Source organism: Pristis pectinata, chromosome 21 (assembly GCF_009764475.1).
Source record: "Pristis pectinata isolate sPriPec2 chromosome 21, sPriPec2.1.pri, whole genome shotgun sequence".
NCBI classification, from domain to species: Eukaryota; Metazoa; Chordata; class Chondrichthyes; order Rhinopristiformes; family Pristidae; genus Pristis; species Pristis pectinata.
Window position 1 is genome coordinate 3499879 of NC_067425.1, and position 15411 is coordinate 3515289.

The window sequence follows — 15411 nt, forward strand, 5'->3', positions numbered from 1 at the left end:
CTGATGAAAGGTGTTAATTCTGTTTCTCTCTTCACACACACTGCCAGACATAGACTGTTTTAAATAAATCATCAAAACCTAAAGAAAACAAAAAAAGTATATGTTAAATGAATAAAATGTCATATGCCCCATTATATTTTAATATTGCAAGGAAAAGCAGGATGTAGTATATTCAATAACAGTATACCAGAGGAAATAATAAAAGCTGAACTAATGTGACACTTGTGCCTGAGGCTTCTGACTCAATTTGCCAGAGTTTGATATTGTGGTGGAGTTGGCCCAGCCCATGTTATAGGAGGTTGAACCATTGCAATTGGAGAATATTGGTAAAGACAACCAAGGCAGCGGGAGTATAGGGAGGAGCCGATTCCATAAGAGCAGGGTAGGGTGAATTTCTGATCCACTTTGGTGGTAGTTCCCAGTTCTACGTTCAGCCTGGTCCATGGTCCCCTATTCCAGACCTAGCTTGCTTCCTTATCCTTGATTCTGGGCCCAGCCTGCTCCCTGGTTCCCAATTCCAGGCCCAGCCTGCTCCCTGTTACTAGGACTGGAGGGCTTGAATTATAAGGAGAGGATTGATAGGCTGGCAGCTTATTCCCTGGAGCATAGAAGGCTGAGGGGTGACCTTATAGAGGTATATAAAATCATGAGGGGCATAGATAAGGTGAAAGGTCACCTTCTTTCTCCCAGGGTAGGGGAGTCTAAAACCAGAGGACATAGGTTTAAGGACTCTGCAGCCTCCTCTGCATCTGGATCCTTGACTTCCTGATCAACAGACTGCAATCAGTAAGGATAGGTGGCAACACCTCTTCCATGATTATCCTCAACACTGGTACCCTGCAAGGCTACATTCTCAGCCGGATACTATACTCCCTATACACTCATGACTGTGTGGCCAAATTTTACAAGTTTGCAGATGACACCGCTGTAGTGGGTCAGGTCTCAAACAACGACGAGACAGAGTAGAGGAACGAGATAGAAAGCCTAGTGGCATGGTGTCAAGACAACAACTTCTCCCTCAATGTCAGCAAAGTGACAGAGCTGGTCATTGACTTCAGGAAGCGGGGTGGTGTACATGCCCCTGTCTGTATCAATGGTGCTGAGGTGGAGATGGTCAAGTCATGTTGGCGCTACGGCCAAGAAAGCACACCAACGCCTCTACTTCCTCAGAAGGCCAAAGAAATTCGGGATGTCCCTGTTAACTCTCACCAATTTTTATTGATGCACCATAGAAAGCATCCCATCTGAATGCATCACGGCTTGGTATGGCAACTGCTTTGCCCAAGAATGCAAGAAACTGCAGAGACTTGCGAATGTAGCCAGTACAATACGCAAACCAGCCTCCCCTCCATTGACTCCATCTACACTTCTCGCTGCTTCGGGAAAGTAGCCAACATAATCAAGGACCCCTCCCACTCCAGTCATTCTCTCTTCTCCCATCTCCCGTCGGGCAGGAGAAACAAAGCTTTAAAGCACATACCACCAAACTCAAGGACAGCTTCTATTCCACTGTTATCAGACTCTTGAACGAACCTCTCCCATGTTAAAGATGAATTCTTGATCTCCCAATCTACCTTGTTGTGTCCTTTGCATTTTGTTTACCTGCACTGCATTTTCTCTGTAGCTGCTACACTATACTCTGCATTCCGTTTTCTTTTACTATCTCGATATACTTATGTATGGCATGATCTTCCTGGATGACATGCAAACAAGTCTTTCACTGTATCGCTACACCTGTGACAATAATAATTCAATTCCAATAATAAACCAGTTCCAATTCCAAGGTGAGAGGGGAAGTTTTAGAAGGGAAGTTTTAAAGGGGACGTGGGGACCAACCTTTTCACACAGAGGGCAGTGGGTATATGGAATGAGAGGAAGTGGTAGAGGCAGGTCCAGTTACAATGTTTAAAAGACATTTAGACAGTTACATGGATAGGAAAGGTTTAGAGAGATGTGGGCCAAATTAAGGTAAATGGGACTAGTTCAGGTAGGTAGCTTGGTTGGCATGGATGAATTGGGCCGAAGGGTCTGTTTCCGTATGAACAGCTCTATGACTATAAATTCCCTTTGGAGTACAGAGAGAGTTGGCATCCTTAATGAGATTCTGATGCAGTGGGCAGTATTAGTCTGTGAATCATGACCTAATCAGCTGATATTGCAAATTGGGGTTGGGACCCATGTTTTGATATGCTCTGGGATTCACTGAGGCTAGAGGCTCAGGATTGCTTTGGTGATTAGAAATAATAGAGAAACTTTGTTGAGTTGCCTGACCTGCTGAGTTCCTCCAGCATTTTTTGAGTGTTGCTCCAGATTTCTTGCATCTGCCGTCTTTCTTGTGTCTACACTTACAACCAGTAAAATCCTTTTGAAGTGTGGGAAACATGCAGCCAGTTTGTACTTAGCAAGCTCCTTCAAACTACAATGTGATAATTGTTAAATAATCTGTTTCAGTGATGGATGAAGGGTAAATATTGACTAAGATACTAGAGAGAACTTCTTGTTTCTTTGAAATAAGGCCATGACATCTTTTACATTCACTTGAGAGTAGAGAGGACTGAGTGTGAGTTCAAGGGAGTAATTAATTGTGAGTTAAATGAAATTAATTCAATGGATTAAGAAGAGAAACAGGTAGCCAAGAATGAGGAAGAGATATTAGGGTTGGGAGACAGATTCTTTCAAAGCAGCAGGGGAAAGGGATGGGGCTAGGTCAGGAGCAAGAAGGTGGGAAGGCACATGGATCAAGTAAAGAAGTTAAGTTCATGCTTAGGGTATGGATGATCAATTAGCAGAAGTGAAAGGGCATGCAGAGCCAGTACAGACAGTTGTCCTAGGAAAAGGAGCAATACTACCAGCCAAAACTGAATTAATATCTCTCCCATCATTTATAACATTAGCAATTTGCTTTGATGACTAACTGGCAGTGAAATTAGCACAGAAAGTTCTGGAGGCCATTTATTAATGTTCAATCTGTTGTCCATGAATAATAAACGGGTGGAAAAAGGAGACTGGAAAGAGGAATAGATAAACTCGGTCGCTGACTGTTACTTGGAAGATATGCGGGAGCTGCTTGCTATTTTCTCACTCCTCTGAAGCTCATAATGGTGCTGATTTTTTTTTAGGAAGTTTACATAGTTTAAAATAAATACTTTTTGTATTAGGACCCCATGTACAGATAAAACCAGAGCTCATGCCCTGTTTCTCTAAAGTCTCTCCATTAGAATTCTTTGAGCAGATTAGACAAAGGAGAGTCAGTGGACAATATTTACTTGGATTTTCAGAAGGCCTTTGACAAGGTGCCACACATGAGGCTGCTAAACAGGATAAGAGTCCAATGTGTTAGAAGCAAGCTACTAGCAGAGATAGAAGATTGTCTGACTGGCAGAAGGCAGAGAGTGGGAATAAAGGGGTCATTTCAGGATGGTGCCAGTGACTAGTAGAATTCCACAGGGGTCAGTGTTGGGACCACAGTTTTTCACTTTATACATTAATGATCTAGATGAACAAACTGATGGCATTTTGGCCAAGTTTGCAGATGATACCAAGGTAGGTGGAGGGACAGGTAGTGTCGAGGAGGCAGGGAGTCTGCAGAAGGACTTAGACAGGTTAGGAGACTGGGCAAAGAAATGACAGATGGAATACAGTGTAGGGAAGTGTGAGGTTATGCACTTTGGTAGAAAGAATAAAGGTGCAGACTATTTTCTAAATGGAGAGAGAATTCAGAAATCAGAGGTGCAAAGGGACTTGGGAGTTCTAGTTCAGGATTCCCTTAAGGTTAACTTGCATGTTGACTTGGTAGTAAGGAAGGTAAATGCAATGACATCATTCATTTTGAGACGATTAGAATATAAAAGCTAAGATGTACTGCTGAGGCTTTATAGGAACATAAGAAATAGGTGCAGGTCGGCCATTTGGCCCGTCAAACCTGCTCCACCATTCAACAAGATCATGACTGATCTGGCTGTGGGCTCAAATCCACCTACCTGCCTTTTCCCCACAACCTTTAATTCCCCTGCTGTGCAAAGATCTAACTGTGTTTTAAATATATTTAATGAGGTAGCCTCTACTGCTTCCCTGGGCAAAGAGTTCCACACATTCACTACTCTCTGGGAAAAAGCATTTTCTCCTCATCCTGTCCAAAATCTATTTCTCCGAACCTTGAGGCTAGGTCCCCTAGTTCTAGTCTCATCTACCAGTGGAAACAATCTTACTGCCTTATCTATCCCTTTCATAACTTTTATATGTTTCCATAAGATCCCCTCTCATTCTTCTGAATTCCAATGAGTATCGTCCCAGGTGACTCAATCTCTCCTCACAGGCTAACCCATTCATCTCCAGAATCAACCTGGTGAACCTCCTCTGCACTGCCTCCAAAGCCAGTATATCTTTCCTCAAGTAAGGAGACCAGACCTGCAAGCAGTACATCAGGTGCGGCCCCACCACTACCATATAAGGTGTTGTTCACTCTGCATTTGCAATATTCTGAGCAGTTTTGAGCCCTGTATCTGAGGAAAGATGTGCTGGCCCCTGGAGAGGGTCCAGAAGAGGTTCACAAGAATGAAAGGCTTTAATGTATGAGGAGCATTTGATGGCTCTGGGCCTGTACTAATGGAAGTTAGAAGGATGAGGAGAGACTTCATTGAAACCTACTGAATATTGTAAGGCCTGGATCGAGTGGATGTAGAGAGGATGTTTCTATTGGTGGGAGAGTCTCGGAACAGAGGGCCTAGCTGCAGAATAAAGGGACGTCCCTTTAGAACTGAGATGAGGAGGAGTTTCTTCAGCCAGAGGGTGGTGAATTTGTGGAATTCATTGCCACACAGGGCTGGGCAGTCCAAGTCATTGTGTGTATTTAAGACAGAAATTGATAGGTTCTTGATTGGTAAGGAGATTAAGGGTTATGGGGAGAAGGCAAGAGAATGGGGTTGAAAAAAAAATCAACCATAATTGAATGTCAGAGCAGACTCGATGGGCCGAATGGCCTAATTCTGCTGCTATATTTTATGGTCTTATGGATATCTACCGCTTCTGTTATTGCCACATTACTTTCTGCAGGAGGCTTTGACACCAACTGAAATTTCTAGCTTTCCCTCCCAGCCATACACTGTCCTGAGCTGGTCATTTATTTTCATTGTTGCTGTGTTTATCAACCTGGAAAATTCCACCTGGAATTTCACAGAGAGATGTAACACTGGCATATGTTTAAAAAGAAAGCTCACCACTTTGTTCTGTAGAAACTAAGGGCTGGGCAACAAATATATTCTTGCCAGTCTTGCTTTCATCTCAAGAGTAAATGATTTAAACTACAGGGGACAGAAATACCAACCCATGAATACTGGAATAGATGGGATAAGAGAACTCCATCCCAGAATTTACATGTACATGACTAATAACATGCTTTAGCTGGTACAGGAATATTTCTACAATATCTTGTTTATTTAAAATGGCTAACCTAAGACTGCCATCTCTTTGTAAGGGATCTGAAAATGAATTGTTCTTTCAGGCAGACTTCAGGCAGTAACGTGCCCTTTTCCTATCTTTACCAATAATCTTGCAAAATTTGGCTATTTTGGTATTAGTTGCCACAATTATCTATCATTGTTCCATTCAAATTTTCCTAAGTATAGTCCTAGCAATTTTTACTACCACATGGCCTTTTCTCATTTGTGGGGAAGAAATCAAATGTATCACATTTCCATAACATGTTTCAAAATTTCAGGGCTATCCATCCAATTTTGAAGAGTTATTACTTTTGTAATGTTGAAAACACAGCAACCAGTTTGCATAAAGCAAACTTCCACAGTCAGCAATGAGAGAATGACCTGATGATCTGTTTTTAATTGATGTTGGTTGATTGATAAATATTCGCCAGGATGCAGTGGAGAAAGCCCCTACATTTCTTAAAAATATTTTTGTGAGATTTTTGTCTGCTTACCTGAGAGTAAATTTCATTGCTGTGGAGATGGTGCAGGGGAGAATTACCAGAATGTTGTAAAGACTGGAAAATATTACCTTTGAGGAAATATTGTATAAGGTAAGCTTGTTTTTTCCTGGAATAGAGGAAACTGAGTGGAGGAAACAATTGAGGTGCATAAAATTTTGAGAAGTATAGATGAATAGGAAAGACCAAGGACAACTTTTATCCTGATTGAACAGACTTCTTGCATGATAAGATGGACTCTTGACCTCACAATCTACCTCGTCATGGACTTGCATTTTATGTCTGCCTGCACTGCACTTTTCTGTAACTGTAACACTATTTTCTCCATTCTGTTATTGCCTTTCCCTTGTACTACCTTGATGTATTGATGTGATGAAATGATCTGTATGGTTGGCATGCAAAACGAATGTTTTCACTGTACCTTGGTACATGTGACAATAATAAACCAATTTACCAATTTGGATATACTTCCCTCATCAGAGAGGCATAGTTCTAAAGTAGTAGGTAGAAGGATTCAAGGGGAAATGAGAAAGACTTCTTTTACCCAAGAGGAGTAGGGGGTCAGGAATTCATTGCCTAAAGGAGTGGTCAAGGCAGAAACCCTCATCACATTTAAATACTACTTTGAATAGCTGAGACCTGTGCACTGGGAGGTGGGATTAGGTTGGATAGCTTTTTTCAACTGGCATTGTTACAATAGGCCAAATGGCCTCCTATGTCGTAAATTTTGTATGATTCTGTGGGGCTAAGTGTAACATCTTGTCTAAAAGACGGTACCTCTTAAATCTAAGCATTCTCAGTGAGAATTCTTTCTTCTCACTCTTAAAAAGTATTGATTGATGGCAACACGTTGCACACCCACTTCTACCCATGGCAGTCTTATTACTAGTTTTAATTATAACTGTGATCAGCAATATATGTGACTATTAAAGTCAGTTTTAAAATTTGAATCTTGCAGTCCGTCCGAGCAGAATGCTAAACATGTTCAATCTGAAATATTTATTTACATGCACAGTAGAGGAAGATAATATGAGAAATGTCTCCTGACTTGTTTTTTTTTCCTTTCTATCTCAGGGTCTTGGTAGTTGTGTTACAGGAGAAGATTGCCACCTTTGATAGCTGCACTTTCTCTAAAAAGTTCTTCGTCACAAGTATGTACCAAGGCTATACGTACTGCAAAAGAATTTTCGAGTGATTTCACAATATTTCAAAATGTTGCGATATGATGTTTTGACCCTTTGGAATTGGTTTGTGGCAAGACAGACTGATCTGATTTGGATTTATAGATAGCTATCTGCGAGAACAAATGTTTCTCTAGGTTGTACAAATGAAAACATTTTGTGTGTAAAGGATAGTTCCAAAAACCATTTATGGATTATTCCTGCAGTCCCAGTAGGAAAATCTGGAATAAAAACAGAAAATGCTCAAAACACTCAGCAGGTCAGGCAGCATTTATGGAAAGAGAAGCAATTTCAGGTCCGGGATCCAGACTGATGTCACTGTGGCCAAGTTTGCAGACGATACCAAAATAGGTGGAGGAACATGTAGTGTCGCGGAGGCAGGGAGTATGCAGAAGGACTTGGACGGGTTGGGAGAATGGGCAAAGAAGTGGCAGGTGGAATGAATACAGCATATAGAAGTGTGAGGTTATGCACTTTGGTAGAAAGAATACAGGTGCAGACTATTTTCTAAATGGAGAGAATATTCAGAAATTGGAGGTTCAAGGGGACTTGGGAGTTCTAGTTTAGGATTTCCTTAAGATTAATTTGCAGGTTGAGTTGATAGTAAAGAAGGCAAATGCAATGTTAGCATTCATTTCGAGAGGACTGGAACATAAAAGCACATGAGGCTTTATAAGGCATTGGCCAGACAGCATTTAGAATATTATGAGCAATTTTGGGCCTGGTATCTAAGGAAAGATGTGTTTTCCCTGGAGATGGTCCAGAGGAGGTTTACAAGAATGATCCCAAGAATGAAAGTCTTAACATATGAGGAGTGTTTGATGCCTCTGGGCCTGTACTCAATGGAGTTCAGAAGGATGAGCAGGGATCTCATTGAGACCTACCGGATATGAAAGGAGAGGATGTTTCCATTAGTAGGAGAGTCTAGGATCTGAGGACACAGCCTCAGAATAAAGAGACATCCCTTTGAAACTGAGATGAGCAGGTATTTCTTCAGCCAGAGGGTGGTGAATCTGTGGAATTCGCTGCTACAGAAGGCTGTGCAGGCCAAGTCATTGTGTGTATTTAAGGCAAAGATTGATAGGTTCTTGATTGGTAAGGGGGTTAAAGGTTACGGGAAGAAGGCGGGAGAATGGGGTTGAAAAAACCCATGGTTGAATGGTGGAGCAGACTTGTTAGGCTGAGTGGCCTAATTCTGCTCTTTATCTTTTGGTCTTATGGTCTTTTCCATCAGCTACCTATACTAACTTGTTTCTCTCTTTCATGGTTCTGATGAAGAATCCCAGACCAGAATCTTTCCACAGATGCAGCCTGACCTGCTGAGTGTTTCCAGCATGTTCTGTTATTATTTCAGATTACCAGCATCTGCAGTTTTTTTTTTCATTTTCATTTGCAGGAAAAATTGAGGGGGTGGAAATTAATTTTCTTTTGTTTATTTGTGGATTGTCTGTGTTTGTCTAAGTTGAGCATTTTCAGCCACGCCTCTTTGTTCTGAGATGGGGGGAGCGGTCATCTATTAAAATTGTTACACTCTAGTAGTTGTGGCTAGTACTGAGCTAAATCCTGGTAGTTTGAAGGTATTTTATAACTTCATGTTCTAAAGTTAGCTCCAAATGTTTGTTTCTTCATAGAGCACATTTACTCTTTAGTCTGAGAGATCATTGCATACAGATGAGGGAAATCCTGGAAACCTTTGGTTCTAATTTCCATGCACTTTTTTATAACATTAATACAGATATTGGGTACAGCTACTGACCCTTGTTGAAACAACAGAAACCTGGCTTGAGTACGAGTAGGCTGTGCTAATTCTTTCCAACAACATAATTCTTCTTATATAGTACCTTTGAATAGAATGGTACTTTTTAAAAGATGTGCAAAATTCTTGAGAAGATTAGTGAGATTGAAGAGCCTGGGTTCAAAGGTGGGAAGAATTGTAGCAAATCAGAGAGATTTAGGGGCAGAAAATCATCACTGGGTTCCCTGACGATGTAGCTGCATTTAGCCGTGTACCTGACTTAGGATCTTAGATTATGTCCACGGGCTTTGTAATGAAGCTTAAAGTTACAACTTCCTGATTCAAAGACAAGAGCTACCTATTGAGACAAGCTTCTGATCTTAGATTTATGGTAATCTGTTAGAAATAAGGGCAGCAGTGGTGACTTAAAACACTCAAAATCAAAGTTATATGAATAATATCCTCAGAGCTGAATTTGTACCTGTTGGCTTTAAGTTGCAACTATGAAAATTACAGGCATTTTGCTATGAAGCAGTATGTTCCTGTATTGTTTCTTGGATTCGCTGGTTAATATTTGATGAGGTCATGCGAGGAGAGATTAGGCAACAGTGCCTTTCTGCAGGTCACAGAGCTTGTCCACCACGATCAAAGTGTTTTGCTGACCTTGACAGTCAGCGATTTTAAGAGATTTGGCAAGCAGTGTCATGGATCTTTTCCTAATCTGCTTATTTATTTATACTAATTAACTTTGAGGACTGAAAGAAAGCATTGCTGCGATGAGAATAGAATTTGAGTATGTATGATTGCTCGTGAGCAGAAACACCATCATAGACCAGTTGGGCTGAATGCCCTGTTCCTTGCTTTAGATTCAATGTAAATATATGTACATCAAAATTTAAACAAAATGCTATCTGCTTCACATTAGAGGTCTTGCACTGTATTTGTCATTTAACCTCTTGTTGTAATACTTTTGTCACACTTATGTTTTCATTTACCTTAACTGCCTAAATTTATAATAGAAAGTTCTTCATGCCAATTTTGCAATCTGACCATCAGTTTCCTACACTTCCCTCAATATTATCTAATTTATTTTTTACCTACTTTTTTCAGTTTGAATTTGTGTTGTGAAGTCAGACATGCACTGTACCTAATTAAGTACGCAGTTGCAGTCTGAGTGAACCCATTTTCCTTTTCTTTTTCCTTTCCTCCCGTTGCCAGACATTTCTTCCCCAATGAAGGAATTAATTTAAACTGTATTAAATCCAGTTGAATTTAGGAGTTTACATTCAGAATATTCCATGTGACAAATTGAGCAAGAACAAGGTCTCTCCAAATATATTAGTCAATAATCATAGCTCTGCTAGTTTAATCAAAATGGAGATATAGACAAATACTCCAGTTGTTACATCGACATCTTTAAAGAAATATGAGCAAGTCAATAAAAGAGAGAGTGGGAGGGAATGGCCAAAGAATTGCCCAAACCCATTAGTTTCAAGAATGATTATAAAGGAAAAGGGGAAAGGATGCCTTTATTGTTCCCCTACCATAAACATCCTGGGGTCACCACTGACTAGAAGCTCAGATGGACCAGCTACATGGACACTATGGGCGCAAGAGAAGGTCCGAGATTAGGTATGCTACAATGTGACTTACCTCCTGACACCCAAAGCCTTCCAAATGTCTACAAAACACAAGTCAGGAGTGTGATAGAATACTCTCCACTTACCTGGATGACACCACTGAAGAAATTCAACATTATTTGGCACTAATTCACCCTCTTGATTGGTATTCCATCCACCACCCTAAACATGCATTCCCTCCACCCCTGGTGCACTGCACTTACTCATCAAGACTACTACGAAAGCACTCCTCAAACCTGCAACCACTAGTATCAAGAAGTCAAGGGCATCAGGTGTAAGGGACCTGCAGGTTCCCCTCTAAGTGGCAAGCACCCTGACTTGGAAATATATTTCCATTCCTTCATCATTTCTGAAGCTAAACCCTGGAACTATCACCTGAACAGCACAGTGGGAGAATCTTCACCAGTGGGACTACAGTGGTTGAAAAAGACGGCCATCTGCCACCTTCTCAAGCGCAGTTAGGAATGACATTGCCAGTGAAGCCCAGTCCTGCAAAATGAATAAATAAATAAAACCTATTAATTGCTATAATCAGTTATACTAAATAGTTCCTATTAAAAGTTGATAAAGAGGAACAGGAGTAGGAATAAGCTATTCTCAAGCCTGCCCATCCCTGCCAATTAAATCATTGCTGATCTTCTACCTCAACTCCACTTTTCTGTTTGAAATTCATTTATTGGTGCCAAAATTCAATAACTAAGCATGGTTCTCTCTGGAATCGAGAATTCCAAAGATTCACAACCTTCGCGCTCAATTCCATTTCCCATCCTAATTTGGCTGATTCTTTTACCTGAAACGATTGCCCTTAGTTGTAGAATTTCTTGCCAGGGACAGTAGCCTCTAAGCATCTTACCTTAAACTGTCTTCCCTCAAAACTCAGTACAACGTAACCCCATTTTACCCAGTCTCCATTTAATAAATCTGTCACCCAATTATGCAGTCCAGCAAAATAAAACAAAAACAAAAATAAAATATGCTGTTGTGCATTCATGAGATTAGTCAGGGAGAATTTGATTCCCTTTGCCTGTTTGCAATGAGGAGATAGATTTGATTTCTACCTCTCCATCCTCCCCTGCCACCAACTCCTCAAGTTACTTGTCAAATATCCCATTATTTGTATTTGCCTCATGCAGGTTTATCATTTTTACCAACATAAACTAATGTGCATTAGTTTGAAAGTAAGTGCCTTTAGGTTAGCATTAACCTATATTTAAGTTTCAGTGCCGTATACATTTTTGTGTGGCAGTTAAAGTGGATTTAGTGTTCTCTGAATAGACACAAAGCAAGTGCACTTTAGTAAGTGCATTTAGAAAATTACTATTTTCCTTCAGGCTTTCTTCACAAGTCCAGTAACAGCAACCAATGGATGCAGTTAGCAGTAGAGCAATAAATAAATCCTGGCCTTAAAATTTACAAGAAAAAAATTATTAATTGTATCCAAAAATCATCTCTTTTGTTCAGTTCCTGTGCTTTTCTCTTTGCAGCTTTGTTCTTACCATTTGTCTTGTCACATTCCTTCCAGAATCAGAACCTTCTCCTTGATCATCCCTTTCTACATCCCTTGATCATAACTTTCTACGGCTGTGCTTCCTCCTCTACCACATATCTCTTGTTCATCTAACTGTAAAAGTTGACGCTACTGAGATATGAAAGAAGAAATGTCACGTGATTGTGCTCAGCACTTGTACATGAGTATCCCATGGCGTAATTTAAGGGAACTCAAATATAAAGAATATAGTTATACTTAAGGGAAAGGTGGATAAACTCAGGAGCAAGAAAGAAATAAAAGATTATGCTGATAGGGTCAGATGCCAGAGGCTTTTGAGTAGCAGCAATATTTGGGCCAAGTGGTGTTTTTCTGTTCTGTAGGTTCTGTATAATTCTTCGTAATATCCCTATTTCTGGTGGTTGCATGCAGTACCTTTTATGATGTATGCTTCATAATTTTTTCACTACTTTGTCACACTTCTGCCATTCTTTCCTCATGCCTTTAGTTGGATGAGAAGATTGAAGAATTTGCAAGACATTAAACTCTCCTTTGCACATTTTGAGGACCCTTGTATCCATGTGGTAAACATCATTTATTATGTACCCGTTAATACCCATAAAAACTAAAGGCGCTGATCTATCCATACTTTTTTAAGTTTGCCTTTGTTGTCACACCACAGGTAAAATGTCATATCCTATGTCCACAGTCAACCAAGTGTCAGGTATTTTATAACTATCTCGTGTTTTTATCAAAGAACAGGATTTATTTTGTGAATGAATGTTGTGATAACATCAACTCTGCTTTTTGAGGGCAGCGTGGCAGCCAGTAGACATAAAGACAATCTAAGTTTTTTAGGTGGGAGCCAAATGTTAGATAATGAGCTTGATGAATGTAGCCTCAATAACACAGCTCACTGCGCAACACAATCGGCATGGGTGAGTTGGACCAAAGGGCCTGTTTCCATGCTGTATGGCTGTAAGTGGGCTATTCAGGAAGATGCTATTTAAGTGATTTTCATGGTTTCTGGAGATGGGTGAGAAGGGAGCTGCATCGTGCCAGTGGTCCAGCTGTGGATTGATAAATAGAAAAATGTTCAGTCTAAAAATGCAGTGGAACTTTGCGGGAAGCATGCCAGCAGCTATTAATTAATTAATTGTGAACCCATTTAGGTTTAACTGCTCTTCATTGGCATTGATATTAGCATCAAAATGTTGAATAAATGTGCCCTGAGTATAGCTAAAAGGACTTTGCGGGTTGGGGGGAGAGCAGTGATGACAGTGATTGCTAAGTGATAAATAAAGTACTCTTCTTGCATTTATGCGTGGAAGCAGACAATGCGCAATTAATCAATTAAATCAATAGCATATGAATAGGCATAGTCTGGCTCGGAAACACCAGGATAGCAACACACTAATTCTCTCATAACCTGTCATCACTGCATTATAGCCACTTAGCAGACACTTTTTCCTCAGGCTTCCCTGCAACAGTGGAACAGAAGATTCACTAGCCAGGGCATTGCGCAAGGTGTAAATCTTGTATTGTGTTACACAAACCTGGTATAGCACTTTTCATGTCACCCGTCACTGATGATATGCCCATTGTATTCATTACACACAGTTCTATGCTAATTGCCATTCACCTCAAGGGTCCAAAATATTTCTATCAACATTCTTGCTGATTCTTTTGTAGCTTTCAATTAATGTTGTTGGCTTCATGACACTCTATAAAACATAGTCTGAGAGCAGACAGTCTACTAATTAATAGACCAGCAACATAATGGAGATAGTTAGTGTAGACCTGTCAAGCTATAATAGTGTTGTCCTGGCAGTAGTTTCATTTATGCCCATAGTCAATGGGTCATGGATTTTGTGCAAAGTTGCTGAAGGAATACCACCACACAGAGCTGGAGAACAGAGGGCTGCTCTGAGAAGAGAATCACCTGATTGCTTTGTGTACACTTTGCTGGCTAAGTTCAGAGTGTCCTGATGTCCTGATGCAGGTCTCAATCTGAAACATCAATTCACATATTTACCTCCTCAGATGCTGCTTGACCCACTGAGTTCTTCCAGAGTTCTGTTTTTGTTCTAAATTCTGCAGTCTCTTTTGTCTTCACAGTGACGAGGTTGAGGGAAAGTCACTTGCCTGGTCTCTTGGCTATGGAGAATAGAATTTTTACAGCTGTCTACTTTTCTTCACTTTCCAGGTTGCTTTCCGTGTCCAGGACCAAATCCTAACCCCATAGCACTGGGAAGCCGCTGGCTTGCCTATGCTGAGAACAAGGTAAGGTGGACCTCTGTGTTTTCTTTTTATTGTTATTCTATGGACATCGGCACATTAACAAGGCCAACATTCATAGCCTATTCCTAAAATATAGAACTTCATGCAAGCTCTATATATTTAGCAAAAATAGTGGTTTGGTTGCAGAGGTTAGAGTTAGAAGCCCATTCCCAATTGTCAATTGCAAGCCCTCAGTCCCATAACTGTAACTAGGAGAATAGATAAGGGAGAAACCAGTGGATATGGGATTGTTTGGGTTTTGGGGATGGCATGGGATTAGTTAGAATATTTTGGTGTGGATTCAGGGTTGGTTAACGGAAAGAAAAGAGGGTAGAAATACAAGGGTCACTTCATTCTGGGAGGCTATGGTTAGTGAGGTGCTATAGGGATCAGTGCTGGGGCCCTAGTGTTTACAATTTATAGCAGTGATTTGGGTGAGAGAACCACTATAATAAATCCATTTTTGCGGAAGATATGAAGTTGGGTGGCAATATGGGTTGTGAGGCGAATGCAGGCGGGCTTCAGGGGCATATGGCCAGGTTGTGAAAGGGTGAGGACATGGCAGATGGAATATAATGGCAAAACGTGAGGATATCCACTTGATGTAGAAAGTAGATAGGTGGAATTTCTTTTAAATGTTGGTAGGTTGAAAGGTGTTGTCGTTCAGAGAGATATGGCTTTTTTGGAACACAAAGGAAGTTAACATGCAGGTACAGGGAGCAGTTAGGGAGGCAAAAGTTATGTTTAGACTTTATTGCAAGAGGCTTTGAGTGCAAGAATGAAGGCTTCCTACTGCAATAATATAAAGGTCTGGTATAACCTCATAGAATATTACGTACGTCTGGTCTCCCTGCCGAAAGAAGGCATGCATGCGACAAAATTCTTACAGGGTTGACAGTGTGTGTGTAGGAATCATATTTCCCCTGGCTGGAGAGTCTAAAGTCAAAGACCACAGTCTAAAAACAAGTGGTCATCTATTAAAGTTTGAGACGAAAAGAATTTTTTTCACCCAGAGTCCTTGGAATTTTTTTTATCCAGAAGAGCTGCACAGGCTCATTCACTTCACATACTTGAGAAAGAGATTGATAGATTTTTGGATATTAAGAGAGGCAGGGAAAATGGGGTTAGTGCTGGAAAGTAGTGCTGAGATA

General features: G+C 40.6%; 1 protein-coding gene across 3 annotated transcripts in view; it reads left to right on the top strand.

Annotated features, from left to right (window-relative positions):
* bcas3 (BCAS3 microtubule associated cell migration factor) overlaps nt 1–15411 on the top strand; it is a 760056-nt gene that overhangs the window by 148925 nt on the left and 595720 nt on the right. For all 3 annotated transcript variants that reach the window (XR_007957928.1, XM_052035317.1, XM_052035318.1), the window contains exons 9-10: nt 7013–7089; nt 14187–14263. Coding sequence is in view for 2 of the 3 variants with exons in the window: in XM_052035317.1 (XP_051891277.1) it covers nt 7013–7089; nt 14187–14263 (154 nt within the window). In the remaining variant the exon portion in view is untranslated. The remainder of the gene's footprint in view (nt 1–7012; nt 7090–14186; nt 14264–15411) is intronic.